At 49.2% G+C, this 14272-nt stretch overlaps 1 protein-coding gene across 4 annotated transcripts in view; it reads left to right on the top strand.

The window, feature by feature from the left end:
• The window catches only part of FARS2 (phenylalanyl-tRNA synthetase 2, mitochondrial), a 382164-nt gene that overhangs the window by 314134 nt on the left and 53758 nt on the right, over positions 1 to 14272 (top strand). Inside the window, exon 8 of one of the 4 annotated variants that reach the window (XM_081245394.1) lies at positions 8013 to 8252. The exons of 2 other annotated variants lie outside the window; for them this stretch is intronic. In XM_081245394.1, the coding sequence (XP_081101520.1) occupies positions 8013 to 8052 (40 nt within the window). In that variant the 3' untranslated portion in view covers positions 8053 to 8252. Of the gene's footprint in view, positions 1 to 753; positions 1219 to 8012; positions 8253 to 14272 lie in introns of those variants that run through there. One more of the 4 variants, XM_081245393.1, reaches the window with a different exon arrangement.

The following is a 14272-nucleotide window of genomic DNA, read 5'->3' as shown; positions in this document are numbered from 1 at the left end:
GATTATGTCTAAACAAGGAGCTTAACTGAGGACTGATTAGAATGAATTTTGAGATTTTTGGGGGGGACTGTTTTATATGAGAGGTGAAGGAAGCCAACTGATGGGTGGAGGATTGGAGGGTGTTTAAGAGTCTGAGAGAAGAACTAAAAGCATTCTTTGAAAAGTACTCCAATTTCCAGGCAAGGTAGGTTCACATCCCCCGCGGGAGGGGGCCCTAAAGCAGCACTGCAGAAACTTTGGAGATGAAAAGACATCTAAGTCCTTCCTGCAAATGAGAAATTTGAGTCCGTTTATTCATTAATTTAATTTAAAAATATTTATCAAGTACTCAGTGAGGTATTCTTTTTTTTTTGGTGGTACGCGGGCCTCTCACCGCCGCGGCCTCTCCCGTTGCGGAGCGCAGGCTCAACGGCCACGGCTCACGGGCCAAGCCGCTCCACGGCACGCGGGTTCCTCCCGGACCGGGGCACGAACCCGCGCCCCCCGCACCAGCAGGCGGACTCCCAACCACCGCGCCACCAGGGAAGCCCTCAGTGAGGTATTCTTTCTACTTCCCGATAACGTCTGAGGCAAGAAGAATATTTTCCTAGGACATTGCTCATTATTCACTTGAATAATAAATAGGTCTGACTTTCAATAAACAAAGACAAAATCATGAGATACAAGGGAAGTTGATGATTGGCCTTTGAAGTGGTTTCAGGTCATTGTTTTCACACTGTGTTCGCACAGGACCTGTTTTACACTCATTTGCAGCCTTCACATATCTAATTTCTGGTGGACTTTGGCTGAGTGACATTGGAGGCCTCTGAACTGTCTTTGGCTGGGTGTGAAGTGAGAGGTCGGAGAAGAATCTCAAGCTACATCTCAGCTTAAAAGCAACACTTATTTTTTTTAATTAAAAAAGCATCCGAGGGACTTCCCTGGTAACGCAGTGGTTAAGAATCCGCCTGCCAATGCAAGTGACACGGGTTTGAACCTGGGTCCGGGAGGATCCCACATGCCGTGGAGCAACTAAGCTCGTGCACCACAACTACTGAGCCTGTGCTGTAGAGCCCGCGAGCCACAACTACTGAAGCCCGCACGCCTAGAGCCCGTGCTCCGCAACAAGAGAAGCCACCGCAGTGAGAAGCCCACGCACCGCAACGAAGAGCAGCCCCCGCTCGCCACAACTAGAGAAAGCCTGCACGCAGCAACGAAGACACAACACTGCCAAAAATAAATTAATTAATTAAAAAAATAAATTTAAAAAATGCATCCGATATCGTTTGAATCTTCTTAACAATAGATTTGTGTCACGCCTTTAGTTAAAACTCTGGATGTAGAAAAGTGGCTTTGGGAGGAGTCTGGATGGAGCAGAGAGCAGAGGGGGAAGCCAGGTAATAATGTCTGGGCCTCTCCCGCCGTGATGTGCGGGGGCCAGAGAGGGAAGACAGCACCCGGCCAAGAGCGCTTCTTTCAGAAGCATCTTATTTACAAGGAGTGCTTCCAGGGCTGAGGAAACCCTTCTGAGACGTGGGCCGTGTGAAGTGTCCCCTGAGGTCCCATGGTCATGGGAGTCACTAGGACCAGGGTCCTTAAGCCACAGCCACAGCCTCACTGGAATTTGGGCAGTTCATCAGCGGGCTCACCCGGCCACCACGAGCCTCAGATCACCTCTGCTGGGTTCCTGGGACTGGTCCACAGGGAGGGGAGGCTCTCGGTCGGTGCATCAGTCGAGATTACGTTAGCCAGGCGACAGACAACCTGAAAATCTCCACTTAACTCAACAGAAGTGTTTCTCATTCCATCCACCTGTCTGCCTGTCCACATCATGGACACACCATCAGTGCAAGAGGGCAGGCACGACGATCCCGTGCCACCGCCCACCCCCCCACCCAGTGCCTGGAAGGAGAGGAGAAGAGAGGGGCCAACACAGTCTTTTCCACAAGAAGTCAGAGGCGCTGGCATCCCTACCCACACTGTTTTATTCAGTTACTCAGACCTCGGGGAAGGACCAGATACTAAAGTAGACTCTTTTTTTTTCTTTTTCCTTTTCTTTTTCTTTTTCTTTTTTTTTCTTTTCTTAGCATGGGATATTACCAACAGCACTTTATTTATTTATTTATTTATTTACTTGTACCCATACAAGTACCCATTCTTTTTCAAGTTCTTTTCCCATTTAGGTTATTACAGAATATTGAGCCGCGTTCCCTGTGCTATACAGTAGGTCCTTGTTGGTTATCTATTTTATGTATAGTAGTTAAAGTAGATTCATTTCCTGTGGGCTTTGCATGCCTAGTAGAGCCTTTTACAAGCCCGTCCCCGAGCAGCAGCCCCTGTGGGTGGCACTGAGTGAGACAGGGTTACTTGTCTTGAGGATCCATTCAGACTTGTCTGACTCCATGTCAGTTGCTTCCTTACTGCTCCCCTACCTCCTTCCCGCCCCTTTAAATCTGCTTATGTTGAGGGGCGTTTGGTTCATCATGGCAAAGCTCAGCTTTGATGACATCACCCCCGCACAGACATTTGCAGTGGTTTCCCATTGTCTCTGGTTTTGCTACGTAAACTAGTCCGCTGGCCAGAGCAGCATCACCTGGATCTTGTTAAAACGCATTCCTCAGGCCCCACCCCAGACCTACTGAATCAGAATCCACATCTTCCCAAGATTCCGGGAGATACGTTGAAGTTTGAAAGGCAGTCAACCATGGAGCTGGTTCTCACACTGGGCAGCACATTCAAATTATCCAGAGAGCTTTAAAAAATTTGCTAATACTCAGTTCCCACGTGTGGAGGGAGGTCCTGCGTCAAGACTCTTAAAGCTCCCAGGTGACCTTATCGTGCAGCAGAGTTTGAGAACCACTGCTGTGCAGGGACCCAGGTGACAGTCACAGCCACCTTTAGTGCCCCCCAAACCTTCCCAGGGCCGTTTCCACTCAACTGTGTCAGACTGACCTCTGATCCCCAAATGCGCTCTATGCTTTTAGAGAAAGTTCAGTTTGTGTCTGTTCCCAGAAACTACCCGGCATTCTGTATACAACTGGAGAGGGTGCAGGACACCACGTCTGAATTGCGCTTTGAAGATGCCATGACTGCAAGTCATGGTGATACAAACACATCCATTTACTAAATTGTACATTTAAACTATTTTCCCGATTAATGGAATTTAAAACTCAATGCCCCCAGACAACAGTATAAGGATGCTTTCCTATGTTGCCATGGTTCCTTCTTTGTTCTATTTTTTATTGAACGTCATATCTATAGTAGGTGATGAAAAGAATGTGCTTGATTTCATTTAGTTACCTTTTGGGGTTATAAATGGAGGGGGCTTTTAAAAAATATATGTTGCAGAAGCGGTGGTAATCTGTCATGATTCTCACTGCTCACTGCACTTGTGGTTGGTGACACGTATTTGAGGGGGATACCTGGCTTTGGAGACAGAATCAAATAAAGATCCTCGACCTCTTTGATACCTTTGCTAAGGAAGGGAGGTGTCAGACACACAGGGGCCTGCAGGGCCCTCTAATGCCCCGCCTTTGTGCGGGGCAGATTGTTTTCCTTCCCAAATGGCCTCAGAAGAGGATAAACGCTTTCCTTCCTGCCTTTGCTTAAGCAACGTATTCATTTTCAACAAGACTTTTATGGGCCCAGCAGGCAGCAGTTGCTTTTTCCCGTGAACATTAAATAAGATTCAAGGCCTGAAAAGCCTTCGGCGAAGGCTGGGAGGCCCCGTGGGATTTGGTGGCCGAGGCAGACAAATGGGCTGCCTGCCTGTGTCGCGTCTGCAGGGCGGGGGGGCCGGGCGCCGGAGGCCTGGGGTTCTCTCATTCATCGGGATGACCTGCCCAGGCCCGCAAGGGGGCCTGACCGTGAACGTGGAAGCACGCCCGCACCTCGCGCGGGGCTCCGGAGAACAGACATTGCACATGCGCACAGCAGCATCTCGGGGTGGGTGCAGAACAGAGGCGTCTGATGTCCTTTTAGAATCCAGAATGACGGGTTCTCTGTCCCAGGCAGTTTTTTTTTTTTTTTAATTTTATTGAAGTAGAGTTGATTTACAATGTGGTGTTAATTTCTGCTGTACTGCAAAACAATTCAGTTATACATATACATACATTCTTTTTCATATTCTCCATTTATGGTTTATCGCAGGATATTGACTGTAGCTCCCTGTGCTATACAGTAGGGCCTTGTTGTTTATCCATTCTCTGTGTAATAGTTTGCATCTGCTAATCCCAAACTCCCAATACTTCCCTCCCTCCCCCTCCCTCTTGGCAACCACAAGTCTGTTCTCTATGCACAGTTTTTTAAGTGCTGGTATCAAGAGCTGACAATTCTGGTGCTGGTGGGACTTTGGTTTTTCATTTTTCTGGATTCATCCCTAAAAGAACAGTAGAAATGAAGAAGAAATAGTCATTAAATGAAATAAATGAAAAGTGGGGAGTGGTTAACTTTGTGTCAACTTTAAGATAATGTGAGTAAATGAAAAGGCTGATTGAAATGCTCAGTGTGTTCTAACAAGAACTTTTTATTAGTAAGTTGTTTTGTGCTTTAATGGGACCCTCGTGGCGTGTGGCTGAGAGCAGTGGTCTTCACTACTCATTTTTATTAACACGTACAATAAATATTAAAATAGATCTTGGGAGCAGTCATGTAGGTGGAAAATAGATATGGGTGGCTTGTCAGATATAAAATACCAGTATGGTATGTGTGTATATGTGTTCTTACCCCATTTTCACACTCATACTGGCTATTTTTTTTAACTTAGGCCTTTCTCTGAGTTCTGTTTCATTACACTGTTGTTCTTGATATCCCCCCAAATTAGAAATTTGGTAAAACTTATAAAATGTATCCCAAAATCTGGGACGTTTGAAAGCCAGTGGTATATAACCTTTTTAAGTGTTTCATTAAGAGTCAACAAATGAACAACAAAAAGAAAAACCAAAAACAATTTTCTCCCTGTTGGAAAGTGGGTTTTATGCTTTTAATTGGGGCACCAGAAAGTGAAATATTTCAAAGTGTTCCTTTAGAAAAGTATATACTCAGTCAGATTTTTTGGTAGCATTTTTCTTCGCTGTAGGGGGGGAATACAGTGAACTTTTGGGAGCGGGCACTGACTACAGAGGTAATGATGTCTATTTTGATTAACCTCAGTCAATTGAAATGTCTTGTGAAGTGTATGTTCTGATTAGTTCAATATTTTTGTTAACCAGAATTCATACAGAAAATGCTTTTAGTTTCTCCCTGAAATTTAGCTTTAACTTCTGTTTGATAATTGAAATGTTTTCCTAATGGGCTATGATCACAAGTATTCCTAGAACCTGGTGGAACGGCAATTAACCAATTTAACAAATTAATGCAGGCCAGTTCTTATTTTAAAACTTTAGAAGGTATATGAGTTCTGGGCTAAAGTTGGACTGTCCCTAAGCCATATTTAGGAAGTTTTTGTTTTATTTGTTTAAAAATAAATGCTCAGCGTGCCATCTTCTACAAGTGAAATAAGACAGTAAGATAAAGCTTGTCTGAGGATTCTGGTTACTTGGATTTTAGTTAATAAAGATTTGGTGACTTTGTTTTGGCTTTCCCTTCCCTCCAGTGCACTGCTGTGCCCCAAACACTGGAGGCTAAAACAATGAGGGGTGGGAGGAAGGAAGGAAAGAAACAGTAAATTATACCAGAACGAATTATTTTCCCTTAAATTCTCATTTTATAACATCCAGACAATCGTTAAAAACAAATGTAACTGTCAGGTCTTGTGGATTATGTGTTATGGTTCCAACGAATGATGACCCTGTGGTAACCCCTGGGATAGGAGCTCTTCATACTGTGTAATGATTCTGAGGGCACAGACTTTTCTGTGATCAAAAAACATCAGGTCAACGTTTTGGTTGTATGCTTATTACTACCTGCCTGGTGCGGAGAGGTCCCTTCTTTCATGTTACTTAGGATCGCTACATTGTTTTGTAAAATAAGGTTCATGGACCCCTGGTGGTCCTTAGTGGGGAAACTTGTGGGTCTACTGCCCTTTGACAATTTTAGAGGAAAGTAAGATACAGGATCAGATCAGAGATTTTTGCATTATCCCACTGCATTCTTCGTAATAGTTAGAGTTATAGCAGGTATACATTTTATCACACAGCTGGGGGTGTGAGAAATGGCATCTTCCTTTACGTGTCTAAATTGGATGTAATCCGTCTCATACGCTCTCCCCCCACCCCACCCCCACCCCCACAGACACATACCAGGTTGGGAGAAAGCCTTAGAATGTGGGAAGCAGCACTCTCCACCTCACCACACTGGCCAGAGCTGTGATACTCTCTGTGTCCACACCTGGGGGGCCCTTAAAGGCCAACAGGTCCTCTGCTTCTGTACAAAGCTGGGCACGATGGTCTTTCATCAGGGCTCTAGAAGCTTCCGCTCTGGATGTTCAGTCTTCCCTGCATCCCTGATCTCTCCTAGAAAGGTCCTGCCACCCCTAGGAGATGCTACACAGGCACAGGCTACTGGCCTCCCCTGCTCCCGGGATCCTCCAAACCCTTGGTGCTTCCCAGTGTGGGCCCCGTAACGCGCCTCTAATCCGGCGCCCCCTGGCCCTCCACTCACTGCCTCTCCGGGCAGGTCTGTGTCACCTCCCCTTGGTGGGCTTTAGAAACACAATGACAGATTCTCCTTCCTGTGGTTGTGGGGATGATCAGAGTTTAAAAAAATTTTTAGCACTGGTCAGATTTTTTTCTTAATAAGTCATGGTAATAAAGGGTATTAAATATTTAATGTACGCTACAGGGACCATCTTGGTTACTTCTCAGCTAATCAGTTAAAAGGGTGTAATTATCTGCAGATGTATTTTTGTCTCATTTGCATGTTAATATTTACATGTGCTACGTTGTCTTTTTCATTAGTGGTTGGATCAGTGGTTCAGAATGGCTCGTTGAAGTCCAAAAAAAGGGAAAGTCATATCTAAATTTCAGAACTCAAATCAACGTGCAGATGGTAATAATGAACAGGTTTCTAATGTGACTGTGGATTATCAGTCCGCAAGATGATTTCTCCAAAGCAGCCAAAAAAGAAACATACAAATAGGAAGCATGATCATGAATATCTAAAATTTTGAACTTACTTGCACTGGGGAGCCATGCAGCTCTAGTTTTGGTCGTTGTCTGTTTTACGGAATCCTGTTAAGTAGTTTCCTCCTCTTACACGGAGGTAATAACAGCACTTACCTCAGAGTTGTTGTGAGAAATAAATGAGTTAGTGTATGTGGAATGCTCACGTACACACTTCTGTGCTGTTATTATTACAGTTATTATTATTAATATCATATTGAAGCACAGTAGTCTCCATAAGCTTACTGAGTTTTTCCAGAGCACACAAAAAGAATAGTACTTTCAGTACAGAAGTGATAAAATTTTGTCATTAACGGTGGAGAAGTGACCAGAATCATAGCAGTACCACTCACAGCTGCAAAGTGCTGCACAAGTTACAGTCTGGCCAAATAAACCATAAAGTGAATAGCAAATATTACGAAAACCTGAAGTTGCCATTTTTCGAAGTCTAAAATGTTAAATATTAGGAAATCCGTATGTTTCAACTTAGCAGTGTGCTCAGAGGAAAAAGCAGAGCGAACTACTGGCAAAGTCCCTCTGCTGAGTGCCGGAGTGGGAGGCCTCACAGCCTGGGTGTGGCACCGCAGGGACCAGTCCCTCTCGGGGGTCAGTGGATACTCCCGCGGTCCCCCTCCACACCATGGGGTAGGTGGCTGAGCTCCTGGGTAGCTTCCTGTGGCGTTTATCCCCTCAAGCCCACACCGTGAAGCAGTTTCCATTGTTTAGGTAATGCTTACCCCGGGGCAGGCTGTAGGCTGGAAGGAGTACATTGGGGTCGCTGCTGAGAGCCCCGCTCCCTGACCAGAAGGGAGGGGCTGCACCCCCGAGCGCCAGGCCACTCACTGGTCGGCCCTAGAGGAGGGTCGACCAGATGCTCCCGGCCTCCGTCTGCTCCTCCTCCCATTACGCTTCTTCTGTTGATTCTGTTACTAGTTCTTCAGCCTCAAGATGTGCCAGATGTTGGCGGAGGTGAGCAGAGCGGCAGTCAGACAAGCTTCTGAGCCTTGGGGGCAGCCGGGAAGTGGCAGCGCCCCTGTCCTTTGTGAAGATCCCGCGGTTCCCATCTCACAGTCGGCAACGCTCTGCAAAGGCCGAGCGGACACAACTCGACTTCCTCCCAAGTGCCGTGATGGACCCACATGTTTTGGTTTTGTCCTAACGGAGGCCCTTCAGTGCTTGCTCATTCTTACTCACTTTATCCCGTTGTGTGGCCTTTTCCCACTTTCCTTTACTAGGATGATGTCACACCTTGTCACCGTGTTTGCCGAAAGAAACAATTGTGCCCTGCGGGGTCCCGTGGACCCGGGTCCAGGGTCAGCAGCAGGGCTTACCCGGGGGGTGGCCACACAGCCTCACTCATAAAAGTCATTTCTCGTGAGCAGATGGGCAACAGCCATTATTCCAATAGTCCATGGTTTTGAAAACAACTTCAGCATCTGACAATGAAGAGAGTTCAGAAGTGAGCTTTGAAACAGGCCAAGCGTCAGAAAGCCCCGATGTCGGTCCAGCCCGGCCGCGTGCAGGCCCGTGACCATAGAGGAGGCCTAGACGCTTCCAGCCAGATGAGGGGCAGTTGAGACCGTTCCTTCCAGCCCCACCACAGACTTGCTCACTCACCCGGAAGTTTCTGCAGGACAGAAAAGCTAAGCAGGCCTCTTTGGTCCAGTCCAGGGCTTTGCCCGGCACCAGACCCCTGCTCATTCGGCCTTGCCAGACCATCCGTGAAGCACACGTCCCGCCTCCTGCAGCAGGAAGAGAACGAGAGAGAGAGAGCACGTCCGTCTGCTTGGCGGCCCCGCTGTCCGGGGAGCCCAGCCTCTTCCCCTTCCTCTGACGGAGCCCCCCGCCCTGCCAGGCACTTTGTGAGGCCCGGGGGTCCCAGGAGGAGTGAAGCCAGCCCCTGCCTCGCCGCCTCACAGCCCAAAGCCGAAGGCAGGCCCTTGGCAGGTGGTGGGGTGCAGGGGTGCCTGCCTGACTGCGGGGAACGGTAGGGCCGGGGGGCGTGGGGAAGGGGCCCTGGCCATCTGCTCCTATCACCAGGGCGTTAGGGCTGCCTCATGGGGACGGCGACGTTCAAATCGGACCTTAAAGAGTGACAGGGATCCACCAGGTTAGAGCAGGTGGGGAGGATGCTGTGCTAGAATGCAAACTCACAGGCCTGGAAGCTTCTGGCGTGTTTGCCGAGCGGCGAACGGTCTGGTGTGGGGGCAGTACGCCCGAGCTGAAGGGCGTTGTACGTCGTCCCCTAAGTCATGAGCAAATATTGTAGCAAATAGCATCGTATTTTTGTTAGAAACTTCCATCCCTTGGATTTGCCCAGGATATATGGGATCTCCTTATGGTTTGAGCCTAAGTCTATATCTGGATTGATTTTGTGTGTGCACTTCATTTCACTCTCGGTCAGGATGTGAGATCAAGGGGGCCGTGTCAATGGCCAGCTGTGGTCATTTACCAGTAGGTCCTGCACGGTCAGTTAGCTGCGGCCTGTGCTGTGGCCTCCCAGGTGTGGGAATTCACAGCTCTGACCCCAGGCAGTTGTCCTAAAGGGGATGAGGTAAAAGGGGGGCGCAGCGGGGAAGTCACTGCAAGTGCTTCTGTGTCATTCAGCAGAGCTCCGTCGTGTGCCCACTGAACGCAACACTCCCAGACAGGTGGCTGCTGCTGACAGCCCCTCCCCGCCTCTGTTCCTCACGAGCCGCCTGTTTTCAAGACGAGCATGTCAACTAACTGTGAGGCCAGGGGCCTGGCCCGGGAGCCAGCCTTCTCGAGACCCTTCCTAACTGGCCATGCGTGACCGTAAACGAGTCTTAAGAGAAACTCCACATCTGAAGCCGGGAATTTCAGGGTCCTTTATGTTGACTTCATTAATTCGGAGCCTCCTACTCTTTTATGAGGGTAAACACTTTCCTTTCTCTCCGCGCCCATTTGCTTTGGGGGGATAGAAGGTGTGGGCGGGGGATGAGGCTGGGGATGCTGGGAGTGGACCCCATGCTCAGGGCGCGTCCGTGGCCTGGCGCTGGGCTCTGAGCAGAGCAGGGAAAGCGGCCACCCCTCGGCTGTTTTTCTGCCCTGGTTGCAGCCGCCTCGCCCCCCTGCTTGGAGGAGGACCGCGAAAGCAGTAGCATCCGCCGGCTGCGGATGTCCACGTGGTTCTGTGTTGCCATCTACAGGGAGAGCTGCCACTCGGGGGTCACCGACATGCAGGACCAGCTGCCTGGAGAAAATTCCCTCCGCAGCACTTCTGATTTACGGTGATTAAAGCACTTCCAAGTGAAAAGTGTTCTTTCCTTTGGTGTAGGGTTCCTGGGGTTTTAAAATTTGCTTTCAAATCATTAAAGCCTGCATCACTGTCTTGGGAAGAAGGCTGTGAAGACCTAAGACAATGGAACTGAGAAGAAAATTACAGTTCCTTGTTTATGTTCCATAAGAGTGTGTGTGCGTGTGTCACTCCACGTGATACCTGGAGATGGAGCGCCCCAGGGGGTGTTTCCCGCCACACCATCCCCCCTGCGCCCTCGTTAGCCGAGTGGGCTTTCACACTGTTGGTGAGTCCTCTTCCCAGCTTGGCGGCAGCAGGGACCATCCCGGAAAACCAGTCATTCTCCTGTGGGCTGTTTTCGTGTCAACCCTTGGCCGCCCCTGGCCATCCAGGGCCCTGTCTCCTGGGAAGCGCAGGTGCACCTGGCAGGGCGGCCTCCCCCCGCAGCGTCCTGGGCGTCCTGTCGAACACGCAGGAAGGCATTTTGACTTCCAGGGCCTCCCGGTTTAATCCTATTTGCACTTTACATCTCCAGCGATCTCCTGTGCGACCGTGACAGATATGCCCGCTCTGTCATTTTGGCCGTGCGGTGCAGTGTGGTCAGAGCTGTGTACTTGCTCATCTGGGAGGTGACTCACTGCATATTACTGACCTTGACGAGACTAGTGTCCCAGGAAAGTCCATCACAGGCTAAGTGGGACCCTCTGTGTGGTGAACCTCAGAACTTCTGCTCAGGCCAAGACAGAGCAGCAGGAACTGAGTTTACCTTCCTGCCTTAGACAACTGAAAATCTAGACAAAATAGATGAAGCTGTGATTTTCAGACACTGGACGTAAGGTAGCACAGGACGGCAATCCCTGTGTTGGACACGGTCAAGGCAAGCCCTCCGTTTGCCCAGCTTACTGCCCAGAGAGGGTCCCCGGCTCAGCGCCAGGAGGGGGACCTGAGCCGAGCCCGGGAGTCTCTAAGCCGAGGACACAGAGTTAGGTGTCTGGGAGGCCACGGTGGCTGGAATCCACCAGGCCAGGTAGCAAGGAGGGCAGAGCTGCCCGGAGAGGTGCTCCGGAGACCTCAGAGCAGTTCCCCCCGGTCTTCAGTTGGGTTCCCAGCAGCACATCCATGTGAGGAAACCACCAGCAGCCGAAGAGAGTACCACCAGAAAGGAACAGGCAGAGCAGTGTCTGGGGCAGGGGGGCGGGGGGGGGGTGTGCAGGGAAAGTTCATGTTCCCACCAGCCACAGTAGGAAAGCTTGGACACAGCACTCAGAAGGGTGACACCTCAGTGATGGGGAAGACCAGCCCTAGACCAGAGGCCGCCCTGGTACCCACCAACGGAGCTTAACAGCACACCTGCAGGGCTGCCTGCAGGAATGGCTGGTTCTAGGCCTGGGGTAGGAACTGCATAGAATGAGCCTAAAGCATCCTGCAGCGCCAGAAAGGAAGGAAGTCCTCAAAAAACAGCCACAATATGGTGGGGGCCGGGTTGCCGCTGCCATCATCCTGTCCTGGCTGTAACCCTGGATGGGTGGGGAGAGCTCTGCCCACGTGCCACGTGCTACACAGCTGCCCGGTTACAGGGACCCGCTGCAGGGATGTGCTGAGGAAGCTGTGGTAAAGCGTGCCCACCCCACGGGTACGTACGCCTGGACCTAGTCCTGTACCCGCCCTGAAATGGAGCGTGCAGGTCTGCCTACAGAGCGCTCAGGGCAGCATCGTGATACCTCCGTCCCAGTAAGCTTTCTGGAAGGAAGAGAAAGAGCCACGTGACAGCGTACAGCCAGCTCCCTACCTTATCCTGACCTCCTGTGAGCAGCCGCAAACCTTTAGTGGCCATGGCAAGTTGGCATGAGGGTAGAACTGCTGAGTTGTGATTTTGTTTACTCTTTTTCTCTTACCTTTGCCTGGGAACGGACACGTTTGGATGAGGAAGGAGGCAGGGTGTCTGCAGGGTAGGTGAGGCCACACTGTGCTCCCAGAGCAGGCAGCCGTTCGGTTACAGAACATCACCATCAGTGTATCTGAACGAAGTAGCAAAGACACAGTTCTGTTTCAAGTTCTAAACCAGAGGACAGCGAAGAGACGGCGCAGGTACATTGGAAGAACATTATTCATTTTAGCAAATGTGTAAAATGTGTCAATTCTAGACACCATAACAGTCAAATAAAGTGGTTCCTTGGTTCATTCTTTTGTAGGGCACACCCACTCACCTTGCAAATGGATTGGTCTGGGAAAATTGACATTTAGGAACATAAAGTTAATCACCAGAATGTGTCCAGTGCACACAGCCACAGACATTTCTGACTGTGTGCGTCTGTGGGGAAGGCCTTCCACACAAATCTGGGCATTTTCCAAGGTGGAGAGAAAGCTGAATAGCGTTGCTCTTAAGACGGCTTTCGCGGGCACCTTTGCATGTCTGGATAGACCATTGCAGAGCTGGGGGCAGCCCTTTGGCCCCGTGTCCCCAGGGTAAATCATTTGGGCCCAGCTCCTGCCCTGCCGGGTGGCAGTCCCAGAGAGCAGAGTGGAAGAGCCCATCCCCGTCTTGTTCTACAGCGTTTTTCAAAGCCCTGCAATTGAGTCCATATGTGTAAAACCTCTCCCTGGCTGATTGCCTTGTGCAGTTGATATGCACAGTACAACAACACAAAAATTTTTAAATCAGTTTTGGAGCAAAGTCGGATGGGAGAAAATGATGCTGTTCTGTGTGGAAAGCATATGGGAACATAGAAATCCCATTGAGCGTGTGTCTGTCTGTCTGAGCGGTGCTTTCAGAGCGCCTTTTATAAAATATTTATCCTAGTTTTACTGTTTTTGGTTCATAGAGAGCCTTTCTGGTTGAAACGGAGCCAAAGCACTTCGCTAGTTCAGGACGCAGTTGCGATGTGAGGGCAGGAACCAAGGCAGGTGACTGTGGCGGTTCAGAGTCCAGAGTTAACGGGAGCAGCGAGGTGCAGCCACCTCTGGGCTGAGCCAGACGTGAATACCAAAGGTGCCGCCCAAGAAGGGGGTCGGAAGGATCGTCTGTGGGCCTCTGCCCTTTTCTCTCCCAGCGTTTGTGGCCATTGGGCGGCGGAGTCGGCCTTCTGGCACAGAGTTGATTGATGTGGCTACAGTTGGTTTCCTGACGTCTCTTGCTGCTCTTCGTAAATCCTCAGTCGTAGCCTGAGACCAAATAGAAAACTAACTCCTTTAGTCACAGGAAACAGAACCCTGGGAAGGACAGTCTCCTTAAGGAGAACCGTAAAAATAAGGACGAAGCCAAGGAAGCATCTGGAAACGTCGGGAAGACTTCTGTGAGCATCTACTAGGTGTCCATCATTACGGTGGTTTCCGAGGGAGTTGCTGAAGAAACAGATGCTCCTGAAAGGGCTGATATGAAAAAAAAAAAAAAAAAAAAAAGCAAAAAAAAGAGTTGAGAATAATAATTGTCACTGTTTATTGAGCATTTTATATATTCCAGACACTGTGCCACACGCTTTAAATGTATCACCCTCATTTTGTCCATATAAACCTATATTACCCCCATTTTACGTCTAAGGACACCGAAGTTCAAAGAAGTTAAATATCTTGCCAAGCTCATACAGCTAGTAATTGGCAGAGGCGGGGTTTGACCCTCTGGGAGAGAACCTACACATTTAAAAAGTGTATAACGCATGGTCTGTTATATTTCACCTGTATCCTCACCCACTCCCTGCCCAACTCTGACTCTTTTTTTTTAAGTGTACAATTCAACGGCTTTTAGCATATTCACAGAGCTGTGAATCTGTCACCACAATTAATTTTAGAATACTTTTACTACCCCCAAAACAACCAGGAACTCTTAGCCATAACCCTCCAATATTATCCTTCCTCCACCCCCTCCCCAGCGCTAGGCAAACACTGATCTGCTTCTTATTTCTATAGATTTGCCTGTTCTGTACATTTCATCTGTGTG

Source organism: Mesoplodon bidens (assembly GCF_964165515.1).
Source record: "Mesoplodon bidens genome assembly, chromosome: 10".
In the NCBI taxonomy this organism is placed as follows: domain Eukaryota; kingdom Metazoa; phylum Chordata; class Mammalia; order Artiodactyla; family Ziphiidae; genus Mesoplodon; species Mesoplodon bidens.
The sequence above is the reverse complement of the archived record's forward strand: the minus strand, read 5'-3'. Positions and strand labels throughout refer to the sequence as shown.